This window comes from Aethalodelphis obliquidens, unplaced genomic scaffold, assembly GCF_003676395.1.
Source record: "Aethalodelphis obliquidens isolate GAN/ISIS:26980383/991018 unplaced genomic scaffold, ASM367639v1 scaffold7, whole genome shotgun sequence".
NCBI lineage: Eukaryota > Metazoa > Chordata > Mammalia > Artiodactyla > Delphinidae > Aethalodelphis > Aethalodelphis obliquidens.
Window position 1 is genome coordinate 44,617,601 of NW_020837951.1, and position 22,638 is coordinate 44,640,238.

At 36.9% G+C, this 22,638-nt stretch overlaps 1 protein-coding gene across 3 annotated transcripts in view; it reads left to right on the forward strand.

Annotated features, from left to right (window-relative positions):
* The window catches only part of CARNMT1 (carnosine N-methyltransferase 1), a 39,569-nt gene extending 21,769 nt beyond the window's left edge, over positions 1 to 17,800 (forward strand). For 2 of the 3 annotated variants that reach the window (XM_027105674.1, XM_027105676.1), the window contains exons 4-8: positions 170 to 310; positions 1,261 to 1,439; positions 3,476 to 3,589; positions 14,096 to 14,199; positions 14,895 to 17,800. In XM_027105674.1, coding sequence (XP_026961475.1) covers positions 170 to 310; positions 1,261 to 1,439; positions 3,476 to 3,589; positions 14,096 to 14,199; positions 14,895 to 14,996 — 640 coding nt within the window. In that variant the 3' untranslated portion in view covers positions 14,997 to 17,800. The remainder of the gene's footprint in view (positions 1 to 169; positions 311 to 1,260; positions 1,440 to 3,475; positions 3,590 to 14,095; positions 14,200 to 14,894) is intronic. The other variant, XM_027105675.1, reaches the window with a different exon arrangement.
* The last annotated feature ends 4,838 nt before the right edge of the window (positions 17,801 to 22,638 follow it).

A 22,638-nucleotide genomic window follows, 5' to 3' on the forward strand; every position in this document is an offset into this window, starting at 1 on the left:
TATTTCTCACTGATATTTAGAAGTATTTCTCAAATTTAAGAAGTCAGAGTCTTGAGTGAGCTTATTCTTACTAAATATCTTAAGTTTTTAGTTGTTAATATGGATTTTGTCTATTTTTTTTTCCCCTTTTCTTTGAGGGGTTGGACATAATTGCCTTATTTCATTTCAGGGATCCTTCTAAAGTAAATATTCTGGTACCTGGTGCTGGACTAGGAAGACTGGCCTGGGAAATAGCTATGCTAGGTTATGCTTGTCAAGGAAATGAATGGAGTTTTTTTATGCTCTTTTCTTCCAACTTTGTACTCAACAGGTATTTAATTTACTTTTTGCTGGAAATAGTAATTTCTCAGAATCAGATTGACTTACCTATTTTTGCAGAATTCTGAATTTGAAGATAAGTACGTAGTGTTTAAATATGGTATATATCATAAATGTTTCTGATTAAAATTAAATTGCTTATACAATTACTACTTTAATTAGTTGCCTAGTTAACAGAATGTTGAACGGGATGGGTAAGTGATATTTTAAAAAGTGATTGGGTAGTCCATGAAACTGAAATGATTTCTCTGCAGAATTTTGGGCTAAGTATTGTCCTGGAAGGAGTATTTTCTTATTGTTCCTTAAACTTATTCACCCCTTTGTTTCTTTAGTGGAGTAAGATTATAATGTAGCAATCATAATTTTTTTCTTAGTCAAATTCTTATAAATGGCTCACATATCTGAGTTGGAAAGATCTCGCAGAACTTCTGTGGCCTCATTTAGAAAGTAGTGGAAAAGAGTTTTTAAAGTGAGAAGAGGTGTGTTAGAGAAAAAAATAAATAGCTGCCTTGTTTAAATAATGTGTTGTCTTGATAGCAGTGTGAGTTGGGGAGAGTGAGAAGGTAGAAAGGAGAGTGTTGTACAAAATAATTAAAATGATTAGGTAACAAACAAAACCCATACCTTTTTTGAAAAAAATACTTAGACTTTTTTACTTGAGCTTGAGTTTCAGTGATATATTTTTAAAAATTTGAGTGAAAATAGCACATTTATATATCTGAATTTACCTTAATTTTGTTTCTGTGTTTTAATCCGTGATTGGTTACTCATCTACATGCCTATGTGGAGTTTCAGATAATTGGGTGGAGTGTAGTGGTAACACTTTTAAGTATTAATTATATAAGTAAATCTTCAATCAAACAGATTATATTTTAGTGTTTAAAGTAGATTTCCCTGGTAAAATATTTAGTTAACACTGAATTTTATGCTCATATTTTGCAGATGTTCTGAAATTAATAAATATAAGCTTTATCCCTGGATTCATCAGTTTAGCAATAACCGGAGGTCAGCTGATCAGATTCGACCCATCTTTTTCCCTGATGTTGACCCCCACAGTCTTCCTCCCGGTTCTAACTTTTCTATGACAGCAGGAGATTTTCAGGAGATATACTCAGAATGCAGTAAGTCCAAAGATCACATGCTTTATTCTAAATTTAATGAGCTAATTTTATACTAGGCCAGCGTTGTGGTCATTCATTTTGACGATAGAATATAAGGTATACTTCAAGAACAATTTAGAATATTTTCAAAGTTATGTATAAGGCAGTGATGGGAAATATAAAGAAATATGAGATCCCACAATTAAGAAATTTAGAATCTGTTGGGTCTATTAATATAAGACAACATGTAAACAAAGGTTGAGTAATGAATACAATAAAGATGGAAGTAGGTTAGTGTGAGAAGTGAGCTCTTTGTGGAGAGGCTGTGACTTGAAGGATAGGGAGGAATGGCATTCAGAGGTACAAAGATATGAATGAGTTAGGTAATCGGGGATGGTAGAATAGCCTTACTGGAAGGAAAAAGGACATTTGGGGATTTAATGGGCGATATGGCTAGAGAAGTAGGTTGGTTCCAGATTGTGGATGACCTTTATAATCAGGCTATGAAGTTTGGACTTCAGCCTGGCAAAATGTTGAAGAAATTTGAGCTAGGCATTAGAGAAAGGGAGATGATAATGTGGAAAGAGGAGAGAGGGATTGGCAATAAAAGGAAGAAAAAAAATAGAAGGCTGAGGGGTCAGCAAGTTCATTCATTTAACAGGTATTTGTTGAGTACCTGCTAAGTAGCAGGCATTGCAAAGAGAGCAGTGAGCAAAACAAAGCCCCTGTGCACAGGGAACCCATATTCTAGTTCGGAGAGAGAGGCGATAACAAATTAATATTGTGAGGAAGAAAAAATAAGGCAGGGTAAAGGGAATAATGAGTGACTGGGGAGAGACTGCTGGTTTATACAGAATTCCCAGGGAAGATCTTTCTAAAAGGGGAACTTAAGAAGAAAGATTGAGCAGAGAACCTCAAAGGAATGAAGAAACAAGCCATTCAGATATGTGGGGGAAAGTGTTGCAGGGGGAATGGCAAAGGAAAGAAGATTAGGGAGTGGGAAGTATGCTTGTTCTGCTCAAGAAGAGTAAGAGGGTCAGTTTGGCTGGGGTTTGATAAGCAGTGGGCAAATGATGGGAGATGAGGTTGGAGTGGGTTTGGTGAGGCTGACTCGTAGGCCACAGCAAAGACTTTGAATTGTGTTCTGAGAGAAATGGGAGGCCTTGGAGAGATTAGAGCGGGAGAGGAACAAGATAGTAAAGTTTTTGTTTGTTTTTCCCTGAACGCTGACCTTGTGAAAACCTGCACTCTGAAGGTAGAAGGAGGGAGATAGAAGGTGTTAGGTGCTGGGGGTAAGTTAGGGAGCAGGGTCTCAAAATAGGAGTGAAATAATGGAAAACATTGCTTTGTCAAGTAAAAGTGACTTTCTTCTGGAGCAGGTTTGAAAGAGGAGATGGTGAAGGTAATCCGCAGTTGGATCAAGTGCCTTATTTGTACAGACAGCCACCTTCAATGCAGTCTCTTCTGTCTCTGTGCCAGGCCACAGCCTCCAGAAGGCAAACAGAGTTCTCTGCTGGGTTCCCACCCACTGCTGCTGACTGCCCCCATCCCCCTTTTCAACTGGCAGTTCTCCCAAGTACTGGTGGACGCTTATGTATTCTGATGCCATTCATTTCTCAATTGGCAGCAAATGCATGCAGTCTTTTTGAAACCTTCCGGAATTGGTAGCTAACACTGGTTTAAATCACAACTTAAAATTCAGATATTATTTCATCTTAACTGATGTAAAATGAAGGCTAGAAGTTGAAAAGATTGTAAATAAAACTCTTATAAATATTATTTGGTAAGGATATAGTGATATAGGTTATCAAAAATGATTTCCAAATTGATTACCTTATCAAATTAGTAATAAAAGCTCTTATGAATTACAAAGTATCTCATAAATGTTTATTTGGTAGCCTTGATTATAGCAGTTGATTGGAAGAGTTTAGCTTCTATACCCCTGCAGTTAAATGAAATATTCATAGTCTGTAAAGAGGTAACTGGTACCTTTATAGAATTCATTAAAAGAAAGGCAAAATAATATAACATGTAGTAATTTGATTTTCCTTGAATAGGTACTTGGGACTGTATTGCTACCTGTTTCTTCATAGACACAGCTCACAATGTAATTGATTATATTGACACAATATGGAAAATACTCAAACCAGGTGGAATTTGGATAAATCTAGGTAAGTTCCTCAGTATTTATTAGAATTTACACATTAATCTGAGTACTTAGAGCTGTTCTGCATTTGGTAACTTCACAGTACTAAATGTTCACGGAAGTTGTAATTATGTCATACATGTTTTAAAACCTCTGCAGTTTCCTTTAGACTGCATTCTAGTTAGTGGTACAGTTCCTCCAATCATAGTTAGTTCCTCCAAAAGCAGTAGAACCCCCAAAATTTGTATATTCATACTAGGTCAGTCTCACAGCAGTCATAATTTCAAAGAGGTACTAACTATTAACTTGATTATAATCGTTCCCTTATCTTCCCCACCCTCCATTCCATGGAGACAACGCTTCCTTTAAGAAGGAAGTGTTCTTTTTTTATTTCTGTAATGAAACATTTGAGGGAAAGCACTTAATCTCTCCCCTGGAAACCTCCTCCCCAGTACATATACATACTAGGAAAAGAGTAGGTATGATAATTTTTGTGACTACCTTGAGTTTAAGAAAGGGTAGAAATATAATTTAATTTATGCAAAAGCCTATTTACTGCATCCTATTGCCACGTGCTAGAAATCAAATAATGAGTATGACGTGGTCCTGCCCATCTAGAGTCTAAGGGAAATTGCCAATTTTATACTCTTCCTTTAAAATAAAGGGAGAATAATGATAATCAAGGTAAATATACTTGTCTTTTTTAGTAGGATATATAATCCATACTAAGGAAGACTTTATATTACATAAAAGTCAGATAAACATTGAGTCCTTGGTGTCTTCAGTATTGGTGTAGTTTTGTTGGTGGGTTCTGTTACGTGCTCTTTTTAATGATTTGACTTTACCAGAGATTTAGCCAGTGGGACTAAGCCTACAGGTAGTAGTAGGTCTTTTCCAGACTTCTCTTTAGAAGTCCATAGGAAAGATGAGAGCAGCTGTAAACTGTAGCCATGATATGAAGCAAATATCTCTAACCTTGGGTCTTCCTTAAAAGAAAAGTATTCTTTTTCCTGAGGAATGATTGACAGATAACATTACCTACTGGGTATTTGCTCCCTGTGGGTTAGGCATTATGTTAGCCACTTAAAAATACCTTGTTTAGTCTCAAAACAACCCTATGTTGAAATAGGATTATTGCTATTTTATAATTGAAGAAACTGAATCTTGGGTTAAGTAACTAGCAGAAAGGTTGTGGAGCTTATATATGGCAGAGACAGGCTGACAGCCCCCATCCAACCCCTTGAATGCCTAATCAGCTCCTCTGCAGGCTTGTGCTGGGTCAGTCTATAACTTAGCATTATTCTGACTATGCAGTCATTTGAGGGTTGGGGGTTTGTCCTGTACACTGTAGGATGGTTGACAGCATCCCTGGCTTGTACCTATTAGATTCCAGTAGTACTTCCCCAGTTGTGACAGCCAAAAATGCAAAACTACCCTTGATCAAAAACCATTGCTCTAACCTTGTGCTAATGCCCCAGTCCAGGCCCTCATCATTGCTTGCCTGGATTAATGCAGTAGTTTTCTTAAGAGTATCCCTGCTTTCAAGTTATCTTCAACCCTCTACACCTCTTTCAGTTTTTCCATTTACCACCAGAGTGATCTTCCCAATGTGCAAATCTATCCCTGACAGACTCCCTGCATAAAAGTCTAACTTTGTTGGTAACCTAAACTCTTCTGGATGTGTAGTGCCCTTTGTGATCTTTCTTCTATCTTGTGTCTCAGCTTCATTTTTTCCTTTTCTTTTTTACTGCCGCTGCCCTGACCTCAGGTGCTAGTCCTCTGGCCTAGGAAGCCCTTTCTTTTTCTTCTCTGTTTTCATTTGGCTCTTCCCTATGTGCTCTTTAACACTCAGCTCAGGAGATCCTTTCAGATTGGGTTAAATATCCTGTATTTCTCTTTTATATTCTCACAGAATCTGTCCCTAGCATTTAACACATTGTGGTATAGTCAGTCATCTTTTTGTTTCCCCTACTAGTCTTTAAGCTTGATGAGGGCAGGACTCTAATGCCTCTTCCTCACTTGGAGTGAATATTTAGCAACTGTTAGGTGTATGAATGGATGTATTGTTTCAGAATTTGAAATCAGGATCAAAGTAATGTTAAGATGCCACAGAAGTTTGCTGCCAAGGGACTTAATAAAATGGCATTTATATTGGTAAATTCATAACATTCCTATGGTTTTGGCTTCAGCCATGTGGACTTGGAAAATTAGTTTTATCTGTAAACTGAGAGTGTGTCCCCAGCCCTTCGGGGACAGTTTCACCCTAATCATGCTTACATAGACCAGAATGTCAACATACTCATATGTAATGGGAGAGGTAACTGCTAGCCATTCTGGAATACTAAAAAGTTACATTGGAAGTTAAATTGTAATGAAAAATTAGTGACATTATATGAGATTAGAGTTGGGAATATTATTAATTTATAAAATACTTTAAGAGGTATTTAAGGTATTCACTTTAATGTTTCCTAGGTTCTGGAAAACTAGTGAGCTTTTCAAGGGAACTCTTCTGCATATGTCCTTTGGGAAAGGCTCTGGTCTGGCAAAATGCAGAAGAATGCCTGTGCATCCTGTGCAACTGTTTTTCATGGTGATCAGTACCCCTTAAATGCATTTATACAGAATTTATTTTTAAAAGTGGGGGTGTAGGTGTGCGTGTCTGTGCCCATGCACTGATACATTTATAGTTGGATAGCGGAGGGCAGGGAATTAGCAAATTGAATCTAACTTCATCTGGAAGGAGAAACAGGTTAAAGTACCAAAGGAGGTCTTTGTAAAGTGTAATGAGAAATGGAGCCTATCAGATTTGAAAGCACTGTAAACCTACAGAATTTTTAAAAACATGAACGATTTCCTATAAAAGGTGGATGATTGAACACATACATTATCTCCTCACTGAGACCTTGTTACAGTTTATAAAAAGGTATAAAACACACGAACAAATAATGGCAGGGATGTCATCAGGGGACGAAAGAATGTAACAGTATTTCAGAAGATGGGGTAGGTGGATAAGTTGTGTAAAGAGACCAACGTGAATAGAGCTGGTTGATGTGGAATAACCCTGGAAAATGAGGCACCAAATGAAAACAACATAAGTTGAAAAATCTATATTTAGGAAACAGTTGACCTCTTATGTAACCAAGATGCCTACCTTATGCCCCCTTCCAGTCCATGCTCAGGCAGGAGACCAGAAGTTTAATTCCCTGGAAAAAGTAAATGGAAAAGGAGCAGAATTTATGAAAGCATGGCCTAGTAGAGAGTGAGTATGAAATGTAGGACAGAAAAGAAGAGGATTAATTAAAAGTCTGCATTGGAAAATGATCAGGCAGTGACCACCAGTTCACCCTACTCCTACCCCCAACACCTCCCTACCCTGACTATAAAACTTTTTGCTGGAGTTTGAGTGCCAGCTGTCTGTTTTGCACAGATGCAAGCCATCTTTCTTTAAGTCAGCATGTCAGTGTAGCTACATGAGCTTTTTAATTAATTTACTTTTGGCTGCATTGGGTCTTTGTTGCTGCGCGCAGGCTTTCTCTAGTTGTGGCGAGCGGGGGCTAGTCTTCGTTGCAGTGCGAGGGCTTCTCATTGCGGTGGCTTCTCTTGTTGTGGAGCACAGGATAGAGGTGCGCGGGCTTCAGTAGTTTTGGCATGTAGGCTCAGTAGTTGTGGCTCGCAGGCTCTAGAGTGCGGGCTCAGTAGTTGCAGTGCACAGGCTTAGTTGCTGTGCGGCATGTGGCATCTTCCTGGACCAGGGCTCGAACCCGTGTCCCCTGCATTGGCAGGTGGATTCTTAACGACTGCGCCACCAGGGAAGTCCTACACTAGCTTTTAATAATCGTATGGTGGATCTTTTTCTCTTAAATCCTTTCTGTATCTTTATGTTTTAGATGTGTCTCTTATATACAGCATACAGTTAAATTTTCTTTCACTATCCAATCTAATAATCTCTGTCTCTTAACTGGAACTTTTAGAACCTTAAGGATATAAATGGTTTAAATCAACTTATCCCAGATTTGGTAAATGGGATCTCCTTCAAGCTGGCTCCTGTGTCCTTTTGACATATCCCTGTCATTTTTTGAGCACCTCCGTTCTGGCATAACCAGGTATACCAGGCTCATCTTATACTTTTTCTGCCTGAGATCCCTGAAGTCAATCATTTTTTCCAAGGATTCCTAGTTCCTTTTAGTGGGGAATGGTATGTAGAAATGAAAATCTGGATTTTACCACTGTGATGGTATTGCTTCTAGACCTTTTTAGAAGTATATGTTTCTACCCTTCTATGTCTATAGACACAGTTCATGTTTATAGATCATGAGTTTATGCTGGTACTTTTAGTTCCCAAGCAACACAAGGTTGGCATATAGCTTTCAGTACATGGAAGATATCATTCCAGTGGCTTCTAGCTTCTGTTGAGACTTTAGCTATTTTAACTGTTGCTTCTTTAAGTAATCAGTTTTGTTTTTAAGATTTTTCACTTTGTAGTTTTTTCAGGTTCAATATTACATATAGTTGTGATTTTTTCTTTTTAAAAACTATACAGTTGCGCTTCCCTGGTGGCACAGTGGTTGAGAGTCCGCCTGCCGATGCAGGGGACACGGGTTTGTGCCCCGGTCCGGGAAGATCCCACGTGCCACGGAGTGGCCGGGCCCGTGGGCCATGGCCGTTGAGCCTGCGTGTCCGGAGCCTGTGCTCCGCAACAGGAGAGGCCACAACAGTGAGAGGCCCACGTACTGCAAAAACAAAAACAAAAACAAAAACAAAAACTATACAGTTTATTGGGCTACCTGAGTCTGTAAATTTTTTCATCAGTTCTGAAAAATCTTAGCTTAAAAAAGGGTCTCCACTTGCCAATATGAGACAAGCATAGCATCAAAATAAGTAATAACACGTATTATTTCTATTATTTCATAAATCTCCTCTCCCTCATTCTTTTTCTCTCCTGGAAATGTAATCAAATGTATTTTAGACCTTCTCACTCTAGCTTTCACTTCTCTTTACTTGCTATTTTTTTGTCTCTCTGTTTTGCATTCTGGATAATTTATTCTGACCTGTCCTCCCATTCACAAATTCTCTCTTTCACTGTGTCTAATATCTATTTTATTTCTATTAGGTGGGGTTTTTTTTGTTTTGTTTGTGTGTTTTGGTCTATGTCATTTAAGAATCTTCTATTCTCTGAATATATTTTCAAGATAGTCTTTTATTTCTTTGAAAATACTGAGTGTATTTTGTCCAATAATTGTAATATCTCAAGTCTTTGCAGGTGAGTCTCTGCTTTCTCCTGTTCCTGCTGGTTCTTGCTTATGGTTCTTTGTTTCCCTGGGCTGTGGACCTTAACCATTTATTTATTGCTCATTGCCCTTGAGAAGTTACTTTTGGAGATTTCTGGAGACCTACATTAAAGGGTTTTTTCTCCAAAGGAATGTGCATTTGCTTCTGGGAGAAGATTGGAACATTATCAGAAAAACAACAGAATATTAAATTCTAAATTAAATTAAAATTAAATATTAAACTAAAACCTGGACTTGAGGTTCATTGGACCACTCATGTTATGTAAAATTAAGCTGAAAATCTACCCTAGGGCTAAAGCATGATTTACAATATCTCTCCAAAATTATTTTTTTTCTCTTTTTTCCCCCTTGTTTAGTAAGCACTAGGTCAGCTTTCCTTGCAACCCCCTTCCCCCCCACCCCCAGGTTAAAGGATAGAATTCAGTTTATTTCTTACCTTAAAGATAGCCCATAAGACAAAGTGAGAGAGTGGCATGGACATACATACACTACCAAATGTAAAATAGATAGCTAGTGGGAAGCAGCCACATAGCACAGGGAGATCAGCTCGGTGCTTTGTGACCACCTAGAGGGGTGGGATAGGGAGGGTGGGAGGGAGACGCAAGAGGGAGGGGATATGGGGTTATATATGTATAGCTGATTCACTTTGTTATACAGCAGAAACTAACACAGCATTGCAAAGCAATTATACTCCAATAAAGATGTTTTTAAAAAAATTAAAAAAAAAAAAAAAGAAGAAGAAGATAGCCTGTAAGATTCCAAATATAATGTTGGGTGATCTGTCAGACCTACCTTTGGTAGGCTCAGAGTTTTGTCTTTTTATCACCCTGGCCAAAAGAGTTTGTTAAATTGCAGGCCCATTTCATATGGATAGTCAAATACCCTCAGGGTAAAAAAAGTGGCATCTAGCTTTACCTCTGGTTAATCCTCTGGGCTCCTGGTAGTTTCTTAGTAACTTGCCATGTATTCTTTATTTCTAAGATTTAAAAAAATAAATTATATACGCCAATTTTAGTTGTTTTCAGTAGAAACATTGGTCTGAATAACCTAACCTGCCTTTACAGGAAGCAGAAGTTCCTTTATATGTTTTTGTATTTTTGCAATGAGCTCTATTTTTTTAATTAGAAAAAAATTGGAAAGGGAAAAAAAAGTAAAAGTCTTTAAGAGAAACCTTCTCGGAAGTGAAATAGACAGACAACATAAATGTATAAGTTATAAAAGAGTAAATGTAAATGACCTATATACAGGGGGAAAAATGTTCACCTTCATTGCTAATCAAATAAATATACATGAGATGCCATTTTTCACGTATCATATTGGGTAGATTTTTAAATTTTTTGCTTGATGTTTAGATAAGGTACAGTGAGATAGGGTGTGCTTATGTACTGCTAGTGGGAGTATAGTAATAAAACTTTATTCAAGAAGAAAACATTTTGATAATGTATGATAAAATCTTAACAATTCATACATTGGTCAGGGTTTGGCAAACTATCGCCCACAGGCCAAATTTAGCCAGCCGCCTATTTATGGCCCACCAGCTAAGAGTATTTTTTACATTTTTTAAAGCGTTGGGGTAGGGGGACACACAAATAAGAATGTGTGGTTGAGATTGTATGTGGCCCACAAAGCCTCAAATATTTGCCTTGCCATCTAACCTATTACATAATTGCATTCAGTATTACGTACATGTGTTAGGTTAATTATACTTGTAGAAGTCTGTCAGAGCGAAATAATTAGATATGGGTGAAGACTAAAGACCAATTAATGGACATACTCACTGAGTGAAAACTTAGACTGAACCTACATTTCTAACAGTAATGGAATGGATAGTCATAGGATAGCCACATAGTAAAACCATTCTCCAGAAATAATCAATAAAATAGTGAAATGTTCCGAATGAAGTGTAAGATGCAAAACTATATACGTAATATCTCATGCTAATGCATCAGGGAGATACATTAAGTTTTCAAGTGGTTATCTCTGAGTGTTAGGATTACTCATTGGTTTGATTTTATTTTTATGAAATTTCATGTTATTTTAGCTTTCTCTTACTGAGCTTGCTTTATACTTATGGTCAAGGAAAAAATATTTCTTTGCTTCTTCTGTTATTTCCATTAAAAAATGTGAAGAGACACGCGAGTTGAGAAAATAAAGAACTCCTTGAGGAGTGTGGCAGTGTTTTTTTCATCTTTATATATCCAGTGCCAGGTATTTGCTAGGTGCTTGGTAAACATTCATTTAAAGAATGAGCGACCAGGTAATAAGTGTGAATAACTGCTCAGCCTCAAGGAAATGCAGATGAAATCATGTCTGGCCTGTTGTTTTCCTCTTGCCAATTTAGCAAATACTTACTGTGTTTTTTCTTTTTAAGTTAGATTTGGGAGGGGTATACTTGACATAATAAATTCACCCTTTTTTTTTTTAAGTGTACAGTTTGATGCATTTTGAAAGCTGGATAATCATGTAACTGTTACCTCTGTCAAGATAGGGAACATTTCTATCATCCCCAAAAGGTCTCTTGTGCCCCTTTGTAGTCAGTTTTCTCATCCTTAATACCTGGCAGTTCTCTGTTTTATGTTACTATAGCTCTCCCTTTTCCAGAATACCATATAAATAGAATCATACAGTAAGTTGCTTTTTGTGTCTGGCTTTCTTCGCTTAGCATAATGCTTTTGAAATTCATCCATTTTGTTGCATATACCAGTAGCTTTTTTCTTTTTTATTGCTGAGTAATATTTCACTGTATGGATATACTACATTTTTTATTCTTTCACTGGTTGATGGACATATGGGTTGTTCCCAAATTATGATTATGAATAAAGTTGCTATAAACACTTGAGTACAAATCTTGTAGCCACAAGTTTTCATTTCTCTTGGATAAGTACCTACTGGTGGAATTACTGGGTCATATGTGGTGCATGTATGGAAAACTTTATAAGAAACTGCCAACCAGTTTTCCAGAGTGACTGTACCATTGTATTCCCACCCCTTCCTAAGTAAGGTGTTAAAACAAGTACTTACCATTGCAATTGTGAGTGAAAACTGTTATTTTCTCCTTTGGAAAGCATTTTGGCAGTTTGAATCAAGTCAGTAAAAATGTTTATTCTCTTTGTTTTATTTTATTTATTTATTTAATAAATTTAGTTTGGGCTGCATTGGGTCTTCGTTGCTACGCTTGGGCTTGCTCTAGTTGCAGTGAGCGGGGGCTACTCTTCATTGCAGTGCACAGGCTTCTCATTGCAGTGGCCTCTCGTTGCAGAGCACGGGCTCTAGGTGCGTGGGCTTCAGTAGTTGTGGCACGCAGGCTCAGTAGTTGTGGCTCACGAACTCTAGAGTGCAAGCTCAGTAGTTGTGGCGCATGGTCTTAGTTGCTCCGCGGCCTGTGCAATCTTCCGAGACTAGGGATCGAACCGTGTTCCCTGCATTGGCAGGTGGATTCTTAACCGCTGCGCCCCCAGGGAAGCCCTGTTTATTCTCTTTGACCTGGAAATTTCACTTCAAGGAATTTCTTTGTAAGGGAGAATCTGAAATATACACAGAGCTATTTGTTGAAGTACCATTTGTGATAGGAGACTGAAAAATACAGCGCAATTGTAATGGCTGTCTTTGGGTGGTAAAGTTACAGATGCTTAACTGTACATTCAGTGCTATGCTGGGCATTATGGTGGATTCAAAAGAAACCTAAGACATATAGCTTGTAATGGAATAAAACATACGTAGAAGTAAAATCTGGCCTAGGAATGTGTTTATGTAGATATAATAAAACAATATTGTTGGAGGTTTTTAAAATAATAGAGAAGGAACAGCATATGCTTTAGAGCTGGAAAGACTTTGCTATGAGGCTCTGCGTTCTTTAATAAAAGGCTTCAAAAGCTTTGGGATGATCTTGGTTACAATAGGTGCTCAGTAAATGGTAGCATCTTTCATTTTTACTAGTACTAATCCAGCTAAAAGGAATTGAAGCTTGATAGAGTGAGTAGTTTGGTGGGGAGTCATTGTTATCTTTTGAAAAGAGCACTAATATATAAATTATAGTTATTTTTTTCTAGTGGTTTATGTACAATAAAAAAGAGAAGAAGAAAAACCTTTTAACCCTAAGTAAGTATGTTCCACAGAGTGGTGAGCAGTTTGGGAGCAGAAACTTTGTCTTGTTACTTTTATCTCTTGTGATTATTAGCACATGGTATGAGCAGTGGGGATGGGGTGTGGGTGGTGAGTTGGTCTCAGGGTTTATAATTAACCCAATGAAAGGTGCAGAGATGGTTGTCTAGATTAATCCTTTAGTATAACTTTGGAATGATAATGTTACCTGGATAAAGCCGATAGATTGGGCAAAATGTGAGACTAAAAGATTGGAAAATTTGGTTTGAGTCAGGTGATAGTTCCTTGGATATCTGGAGTGAGAGAATAGTAAAGGGGGAATGTCATTTTAAGAAGTTGTAATAGCTTTGATGAACTTAGTGCCTACAATATGCCAGGTGTGTTATCTCACGTTAAAGTCATGTTACAGATGGGACAGAGTTAGTGACTTGTTCATAGGCACACAATTAGTTGGTGTTAGAGCTGGGATATGAACTGTGCTCTTAAAAAGCCAGCACAAGGCAGTCAAGTGGTTAGGACTCAGTGCTTTCACTGCGGTAGCGCGGGTTCAATCCCTGGTCAGGGAACTAAGATCCTGCAAGCCACGAGGTGCTGCCAAAAAAGAAGGGGAAAAAAAAAAAAAAAAAGCCAGCTCTCGTATCACCTTTTCCTTCTAGGAAGCCCAGCCTATCACTCTCCAACCCCCCTTACCCCTGCATTTTTCCTTCCCAGTCTGGCTTGAGGACTCTTCTCTGTTTTCACGCGATACTCAGTTTGTAACTGCAGTTTTGCATTTACTTATGGAATTATAATTACAGTATACCCTTGCATTTTGGGGACTAGGCATTCTGTGATTCAGCTACTCCTTCAGGACCTTAAGAGTTACAGGTGTAAGGCCCATGATGTGGAGAATCACAGTGCAAGGCGGTTATACCAGAGGGTCTCGCTCCCCATGAATGTAGGCCCAGCACTCAAATGGCAGTTACTTGGCCAAAGTTTCAGTGGTCTGGATACTTGTCCTTGGCAAATGTAATGGTTCTTTACCTCTCCTTTTTACGTTTCATCCTCTACCCAACTTATTTCTCAACTTGGAGTTCAGTTTAAACGGCTACTAGTGCATGTTTATATTTAAGTAGTTCATTCATAGTATCTTTAAACCATAGGTCCTCTGCTATACCACTTTGAAAATTTGGCAAATGAACTTTCCATAGAATTGAGCTATGAGGATATAAAAAACGTTGTCCTGCAGTATGGATTCCAGGTAGAGGTAAGGATGGAATGAAGTATTGCCAAAATTTAACTTCCAAAGCACTTAAACAGGAATGGTAGTTACTGGCTTTACCTCTTAACCTCTTTGTTTTCTCACCCATAAAGTGAAAATAATAATACTTAGCTTTTAGAACTATAAGGATTTGAGATAATATGTATGTAAATGGAAAACAGTAATCTCTGGTGTAATCACCTTTCAATAAGTGGTAGCTGACCATTATAATATTGGCCTTTGTAGACTGAAAAGTACCAGGTAGACAGGGTGGGAGGGCAGGTGTAAGAGGGATATTGTTAACTGTATGTACTTTTGTACTGTTCAGTCTTTCCTTATCATGTGATTATAAGGTTTCATGATACTTTGACTATTGTGTTTTAGTTGTATGTTTATTTAGAAGCATTTGATTCATTTAAAAAGTAAATAACAGGTTTGTTCTTAAAGATAAAGAAAAGCAACATATTATAGTAGTTTACAGTTCAAGCTCTGGAATTAGACTTCTTGAGTGTGAATTCCAGTTCCACCACTTATTAGTGGTGTGACCTTGAGCAAAACTGTTGTTGGTAAAGTGGGATTACTAATAGTGCCAATCTTAGGGGGTACTTGTGTGTAATAAATGAATTAATATACAGAATATGTTTAAAATAGCACCATGGTTGTCATCATCATCATCATTATGATTATTGTTTGCATTTCAGGTGGAAAAAGAATCTGTCTTGTCAACATATACTGTGAATGATCTCTCCATGATGAAATACTACTATGAATGTGTCTTGTTTGTGGTCCGTAAACCACAATAACGGTCTCAAGTGGTATCACAAGGAAAAAAGTTTAATAATAGCAGATGCTGAAATAAACAACTCAAAGTCAACTATTACAATGACAGGACACAATCTCAAGTGGTATCACAAGGAAAAAAGTTTAATAATAGCAGATGCTGAAATAAACAACTCAAAGTCAACTATCACAATGACAGGACACAACCTCAAGTCAGTGGTGCCTTCTTATTCCTAACAAAATTAAGAAATAGCGTCTATTTTCTTAATATGTCTATTGCTTTTTCAGAAACATACTATGCCATGCATATTTGTACTACACAAGTAAAAATGGAGGAAATGTCTTCAAGTATACATTTTCCTTGAAGCCCAGAATTATCTTTCAGTAGAAAAAACTTTGTCTCCAGTGTCTTCATGAAGCTGTCCATTGCAAGTCTGCCATATGAATGACTAATAGTATTGAAGTCCATAATAATCTCCTTTTTTGTTCTTTTGTATGCATTGCACATGTTATTTTTTAAAAAGTCTAAGGATCCTCTGTCACTTTCAACATCTGGAATTGGGAATTTTGTTTACTTTGGACCTAAGGAATCTATATGTAAAATGTGCATCTATTCTTTTATCATTCAGATTATTTGATTTTATTTTCTAGCTCAACTGACTTTATAGTTAGCATCAAACATTTCATTTTTATGAAGTGCTGAATTCATAGGATCACAGGCCAGTAAAATGCATTTTAAATAACTGAGAAATTAAGTCTTTTGGACACACTAAATTGAACGCTTTTTGAAAGCATACTCATCATGGATCACTCTGAAATGTATGAGATCTCAGCCTTCTAAGTGAGGCACAAAAGCCTTTATTAAAGGTACTGCTCGGAAACTGGGGACATAAGAATAAAATCTGCCCATTTGAAATGTATGATTTCAAACTATAAATGAATACAGAGTTTGTCAGTGAGATGTTTACAATAATGTCTTTTCTTTAGGTTACATGAATTACAAAAGCAAGCACTTTTTTTTCCGTTAAAACAATTATATACTAGTAAAAACTGTCATGATAGTATTAATGTGGAGAAATTTTGATCATGAAATTTAGGGATAAATTACTGCCCATGGTCTGTGTCTTTAATATTGTAAGAAGCAGCCATTAATATAATTTCAGATTAATACCAATTTTGTTCCCTGATAGCTGTAGCTAAAACAGTATATATGCTGCTTTAAATTTCTACCTCTAGCGGATCTTTATTGGAGGGAGTTTTCCTTTGTATTTTTTTAATGTTTATTATCCTGTTTTCCAGTAGCTTGATAAGTAGAGATGACTAATTTAACCTTTTCTTGGAGAAAAGGAAGTAATATTGAATATTTTCACAGATGATTGTGATGATATTATGTGACCTCTGTGGCAATTTGGATTAGATAGACTTAATCTCAATAATGTGCTGGTAGCATAAATGTCATGTTTTCATGGGAAAACTTACTTAGAAATCTTTAGACCTTTACTGTCAGTTAGGTGCGGGGGAGTCACTACGCGATTTGGCATCTTACCAGTAGGACCTTTTCTGCATACACTACAGGAGCTCCTGTGGCCTTTATGCCCATGATGCAGTGAAGGATTCCGTGAAGTTAATTTGATTTGTCAAGTTATGGACACGTGTATGTAACCTGTTGAGTATTTCTGAAAAACTGTTTCTCTTTTTTGTGTTCCTCAGTACTTGGCAGATATTCACTTAGTGGGAATTCTCCTTACCTACCACATGGATGAACTTGAAATTAATTGCAAGGGGAAAAAGCCCCCAAATTTATTATTTTCTTTTAAAGAAAGAAACTTAAAAGGAGCATAAGTATTTTAAAAAAGCCATTGAAAGGAAAGGAATCATGCTGTTTGTAATTTAGAAATGCTTTTTATTCACTGATTAATATTCACTTTTTTACAACTTGTATCAAAACAAACGATCTTGGTTTTCTCAGAGGGAAAAACAGGTTGACACCAATGGGTTGGCATTATTACTTAAAATTTTTGCTATCAGGTTTTATTCTTTAATAATGTTACTTATATTTCTAAATTATAGCTTATATTTTAGTTAATTCTGAAATCATTTCATTTGTTTCTAATTTCTCCCTCATATTATGAATACTGTTTTTTAAACGTACTTCACAAATTTGCATCACTCTTTTTCTTATAGCTTTTGTAGTTAATATATTCTAAACTTGAAAATTGTGGTATCAATCAATAATAGAGGTGTCACTGGAGGATTTAATTTTGTATTTCTTATGTGTATAAATAGCTACTAAAGTGTGTAAGCCTTAAAGTTTAAAACATTTTTCTTAAATAACTCTATACACAAATGTTTTCATTCATTTTCATCAAGTGGGAGGAGATAGGTCACTGTGCTTGCTTTTGTTGTTGTTTTTTATTAAATTTACATAATCTGAAGCAATGCAGGCTAGGGTATATTAATCAAGTGAGCAAGATGGGAAATGTAAAATATAAAGAGAAGCTGTATAAATCACAGTATAAAATTATGAAGTTTGGGAACTGTAAAATGCACTGTATTTGTATGTAACTCTCATTCTAAAAGTTGCCACAAAGGCTTAATCGGAAGCTTCATGTCTGCATGAAATTTCCTATATTTTTAATGTGTATGATGGACTTAATTTTTCTTGAATATTAAAGTCTGCCAATTGCTATGAAACAATATTTGCTTGGTTGTTTCCATCTAAATTACTCATAACCATAGACATGGGAATTTTAATTGAACACATAATACTTTTGAACCCTTGGATTAGCCTATTTTTATATGCTTCTAATATGATCACTTGGTTTCTGAGTATGCTGGGCCTCATACTAATTAATCTTGGTCTTTGGTTTTGTTAAATAATCAACCAAGAATTGTAAAGGAACCAGTAGAAGAAAATTCCAGGACCAGCCATTAGTAGGATGAGCACTTAACTTGCACTTAGATACTTTTCCTGAATTATTATTTGTGATCTTGGGCAAGGTGCTCCGAGTTTGTTTCTTCATCTATAAGACAGGATTGATACCACCTATTTCAGTGGGTTTTTATGAGATCGTATGTGCTATCTGTGAAATATTATACAGGCGTACCTCATTTTATTGTGCTTTGCAAATAGTGCATTTTTTACAAATCGAAGGTTTGTGATAACCCTTGTGTTGAGCAAGTCTGTCGGCACCATTTTTCCAACAATATTCGCTCATTTCATGTCTTTGTGTCACATTTTGGTAATTCTTGCAATATTTCAAACTTTTCCATTATTGTATTTGTTGTGGTCATCTGTGAACAGTGATCTTTGATGTTACCATTGCAAAGAGATTATGACTTGCTGAAGGTTCAGATGATGATGGCATTTTTAAATTAAGGTATGTACATTTTTTAAAGACATAATGCTACTGCACACTTAATAAACGACAGTATAAACATAACTTTCAGATGTCCTGGGAAACCATGTTTGTGTGACTCACTTTATTGCGATATTAGCTTTATTGCAATGGTCTGGAACCAAGTCTGCAATGTCTCTGAGGTATGCCTGTATGTGAATATGTGAAAGCATATGGTGGACAAGTAAATGTGATTTCAATCTGTGTTGACTGTTGTATAGTGATAGAAAAAGATGAAGATTGGTAACAGGACATTACCTTTAATATTTATGGTGACCCTTTGAAAAAAGTTTCAGTGCAATCTTAGGGAAAAAAATCAAAGATGACAGGTGTAGGTATAGATTCCAAAAGCTTGGTGGGAAGTGTAAAGAAATATAATGGTAGGTAATGGGACAGAGGGCACAAGTAAAATTTAATGGAGGGTTACCCTCATTTTCACAAACATGCTAGTAGTACATGCCTCATATATATGTTTATTTCTCTTCAGTAGCTGTTTAGAAGTGGGATCATTGGGTGTGTATGTGCACTTTCAGTCAAGTTGCCTTTCAAGAAGACTACCAATTTACATTCCATCCAGCGTTTGAGAATAACTGCATCCATTCCTGGCCAGTACTAGATATTGCCAAGCTTTCCGTATTTTGTCAATATAAGTATCTAATTTTTATATTTATTCTTTTAACTACGAGAGAGGCTGAGCAATTTGCGTAAGTTTAAGGGACAAAGAGAGGTATCTTTAATCTGCCAGTCTGTAGGCTCTCACCTGGCAGACCAGACCCAAAAGTTAGTAGAAACGTAGTGAGGTTCATTAAGCGGAGGATTGGCCAGAGTCGTGAGGACTGTTCTGAGTTCTGGCCTCTGAAGACTGACCACATCTGCTTTTGGTTTTACGTAGCTGGCACTGAGGCTGACCAGCAGCAGCCCATTAGACCCCATTTGTTGGATCTGTGGTTTGATATTTTGTTACTATTTCTGTAATGTTCTTTGCCGTTATCTCTTCAAGTATTTCTTCTGCCCTGCTGTCTCTTGCTTCTTGCTTCTGGGGCTTCTATTACATGTACATCAGATTGTCTTGTCATTGTCCCACAACTCCTGGATGCTCTGTTTTTGGTGGTTTCTTAGCTTTTGTTTTGGTTTTTACACTTTTTTAAAAAAAAATTTTCCTTGTGTTTCAAACTGAATAGTTTCTTTTTACCTATCTTCAAGTTCCTTGAGTCTTTCCTCATCTTTGTCCATTCTACTAATGAAACTGTTGAAAGAAATTTTATCTCTGATATTATGTTTTTTATTTCTAGCATTTCCATTTATCTCTTTTTTTGTAGTTTTCATCTCTGCTGAAATTCCCTGTGTATCAGTGCATGTTGTCCACCTTTTTTACTGTATCCTTTAATATATTATAGATATTTTAGTCCCTAACTGATAATCCCAATATCTGGGTCAACTCTGAGTCTAGTTCCATTAATTGCTTCATCAGCTGACTAGGGCTTTTTTTTTTTTTTTCCCCTGAGTCTCATAATGTTGAATTCCACTTACTGTGTAGAAAAAAACAGAACCTGAGGTAAAGAGTATTTATGCCTTGGTGTAAATTTATGCCTCTCAGGCAGGCATGGGAGGTTGAGTCAATCTTAGAAGAACTTGAGTTGGGTTTGCGTCTTGTTTTTGTTATCGCACAGCATCACAGGCTTCAGATTCCACCGGCAGTGAGCTGTTGTTACCTTGTGTAGGACAGAGTTCCTGAGAGGAAAGAGTTGCACACAGAGAGAACATTGGAGATCTAAGGACAGTGCCCCTGGAGTAATCTGTAGAGTACTGATCAGTGCATGTGTGTGAGATAAATACATACCCAAGCCAGAGGAAAAAAAAGCACCCAACAAAATAAAACTCATAATATCTGGTATCCAATCAAAAATTACCATGTGTGCAGAGAAAGAAGAAAACACCACCCATAAAGAGGAGAAAAATCAATCAACTGAAACCAACTCAGAACCAACAATTAGCAGAGAACATTAAAATAGCATAACTGGGGACTTCCCTGGTCGACCAGTGGGCTAAGACTCCGTGCACCCATGCAAGGGGTCCGGGTTCAATCCCTGGTCAGGGAACTAGATCCCACAGGCCATAACTAGAGATCTCCCATGCCACAACTAAAGACCCCACATGCCACAACTAAGACCTGGTGCAGCCAAATAAATAAATATATTTTTTAAAAATAATAAAATAGCATAACTGTATTCCATATGTTCAAAAAGTTATGTAGAGACATATATAAAACCCACATTGAGCTTCTAGAGTTGAAAGGTACATTGTCTGGGATGAAAAAATGTATAGGGTTAACAGCAGATATAGCAACTATGCAAAACAAAACACTGAGAGAAAAAAGGCCACACTGGCTTTTTTGCTGTCCCAAGCTCATGCCAGGTATGCTCTTGCTCTAGGACATTTATATTTGCCATTGCCTCTGCCTACAGTCACTCCCCATATATATATACAACTTGTCCCTTCATTTTCCTCAGGTCTCTGCTTAAGTCTCCTTATCAGAGAGATCCTTCTTGCTCACCTTATATAAACCCTCCCTATCCTTCTTACCCTGCTTTATTTTTTTCCTCAGCATTTGACAGATGTACTTGTTTATTGTCTAATTCCCCCAATACAAAGCTTTGGTGGGAGAGTCAAGGGATAGGGATTTTAGCTTTGTTTATTGTTGAAACTCTAGTGTCTAGAATTTTGCCCAGTCATAGCAGATGCTCAAAATATTTGTTCAAAGAATAAATTAATGAGTGAACATAAGATTGTGAAGGGGCACAGGAGTATTTCTGATATGAGTACCTGGTTGGATGAATGATGGCTCATAGGGAATACTGGAGGATGGAGTATGAGATGCCTGTGAAACACCCAGGTAAAATGAAGAATAGTCATTCATTCAACAATATGTAAAGAGCTACTAATACATGCCAGGCGCTGTTCTAAGTGCTTGAATATATCAGTGAAAAAAACACAAAGAACCCTACCCTCAAGGAGGTTACTTTCTAGAGAGGGAGATAATAAGAATAACAAATAAGTGAATTATATAATATATTAGAAGGTGTAAAGTGCTGTGGGGGAAAAAAAGGCAAGGGGAATCTTAACATGGGTAGTGCTGAGTGAGTTGCAGTTTTAAATACGGTGGTCAAGTCTGGATGCATTGAAAAGTTGACAGGGATCTGATGCTCAGGGGTGAGGTTTATCTGTTAAATTGGTAATAGCATCTGCTGCAGTTTTTAGGATTAAATGAGATACGTAAAAGGTCTGGCAAATATATAGTTGCTAAAAATTTTTAAACCACTTCCCTACCCTAAACTGCTCTGAGGCTTCATTCAATCAGTCTGAAACAGGCAAGTTTAAAGATAAGCAGAATAAATTCATGAGAGTCTTCTTTACCAAGAAGTTATTAAGAAAACTACTTTGTTGCTTTGTTGTTACTAATGATGAGTTCTGGGTTATTTTCCACAAGAAGTATTGGGGAAGGAAGTCAGAGTGCTTCTAACGAAATTATAGGATAGGTAGAATATCCTACTGGGTCAGTATAAAAGTGCTTCTGGGACAGGGCAGGGGTGAGAAAGAAGGGTTTCAAGATTTCTGCTTTACATGAAGTGGTACTGTGTTAACTTCATATAGACTAAAAAGTTAAAGATGTATACTGCAATCCTTAGTGCAATCTCTAAAAATTAATGCAAAGACATGTAGTTAAATGTTAAGAATTAAAATGAAATTCAAAACAATATTCCGTTAATCCAAAAGAAGTAAGGAAAGGGACTTCTCTGGTGGTCCAGTGGTTAAGACTCTGCGTTCCCAATGCTGGGGGCCTGAGTTCAATCCCTGGTAAGGGAAATAGATCCCACATGCTGCAACTAAGAGAGCCCACATGCTGCAACTAACGATCCTGCGTGCCACAACTAAGATCTGGTGCTGCCAAATAAATAAGTAAATATTAAAAAAAAAAAGAAGTCAGGAAAGGAGGTACAGAGCCAGAAAAGAAAGGGAACAAACAAAATAGTACAACAGCAGACCTAAATATAGCCATATCAATAATTTATATCAAATGTTAAAGGACTAAACAAACATTCCAATTAAAATTCAGAAATTGTCAGAATGCCAGAAAAGCAAGATCCAGCTATGTAAGTTGTCTGCAAGAGATACGTTAAATGTAAAGATACAGACGAGCTGAAAGTAAATGGATGGAAAAAAAAGATATACTATGCAAATGGTAAGCATAGGAGGGCTGGAACAACTA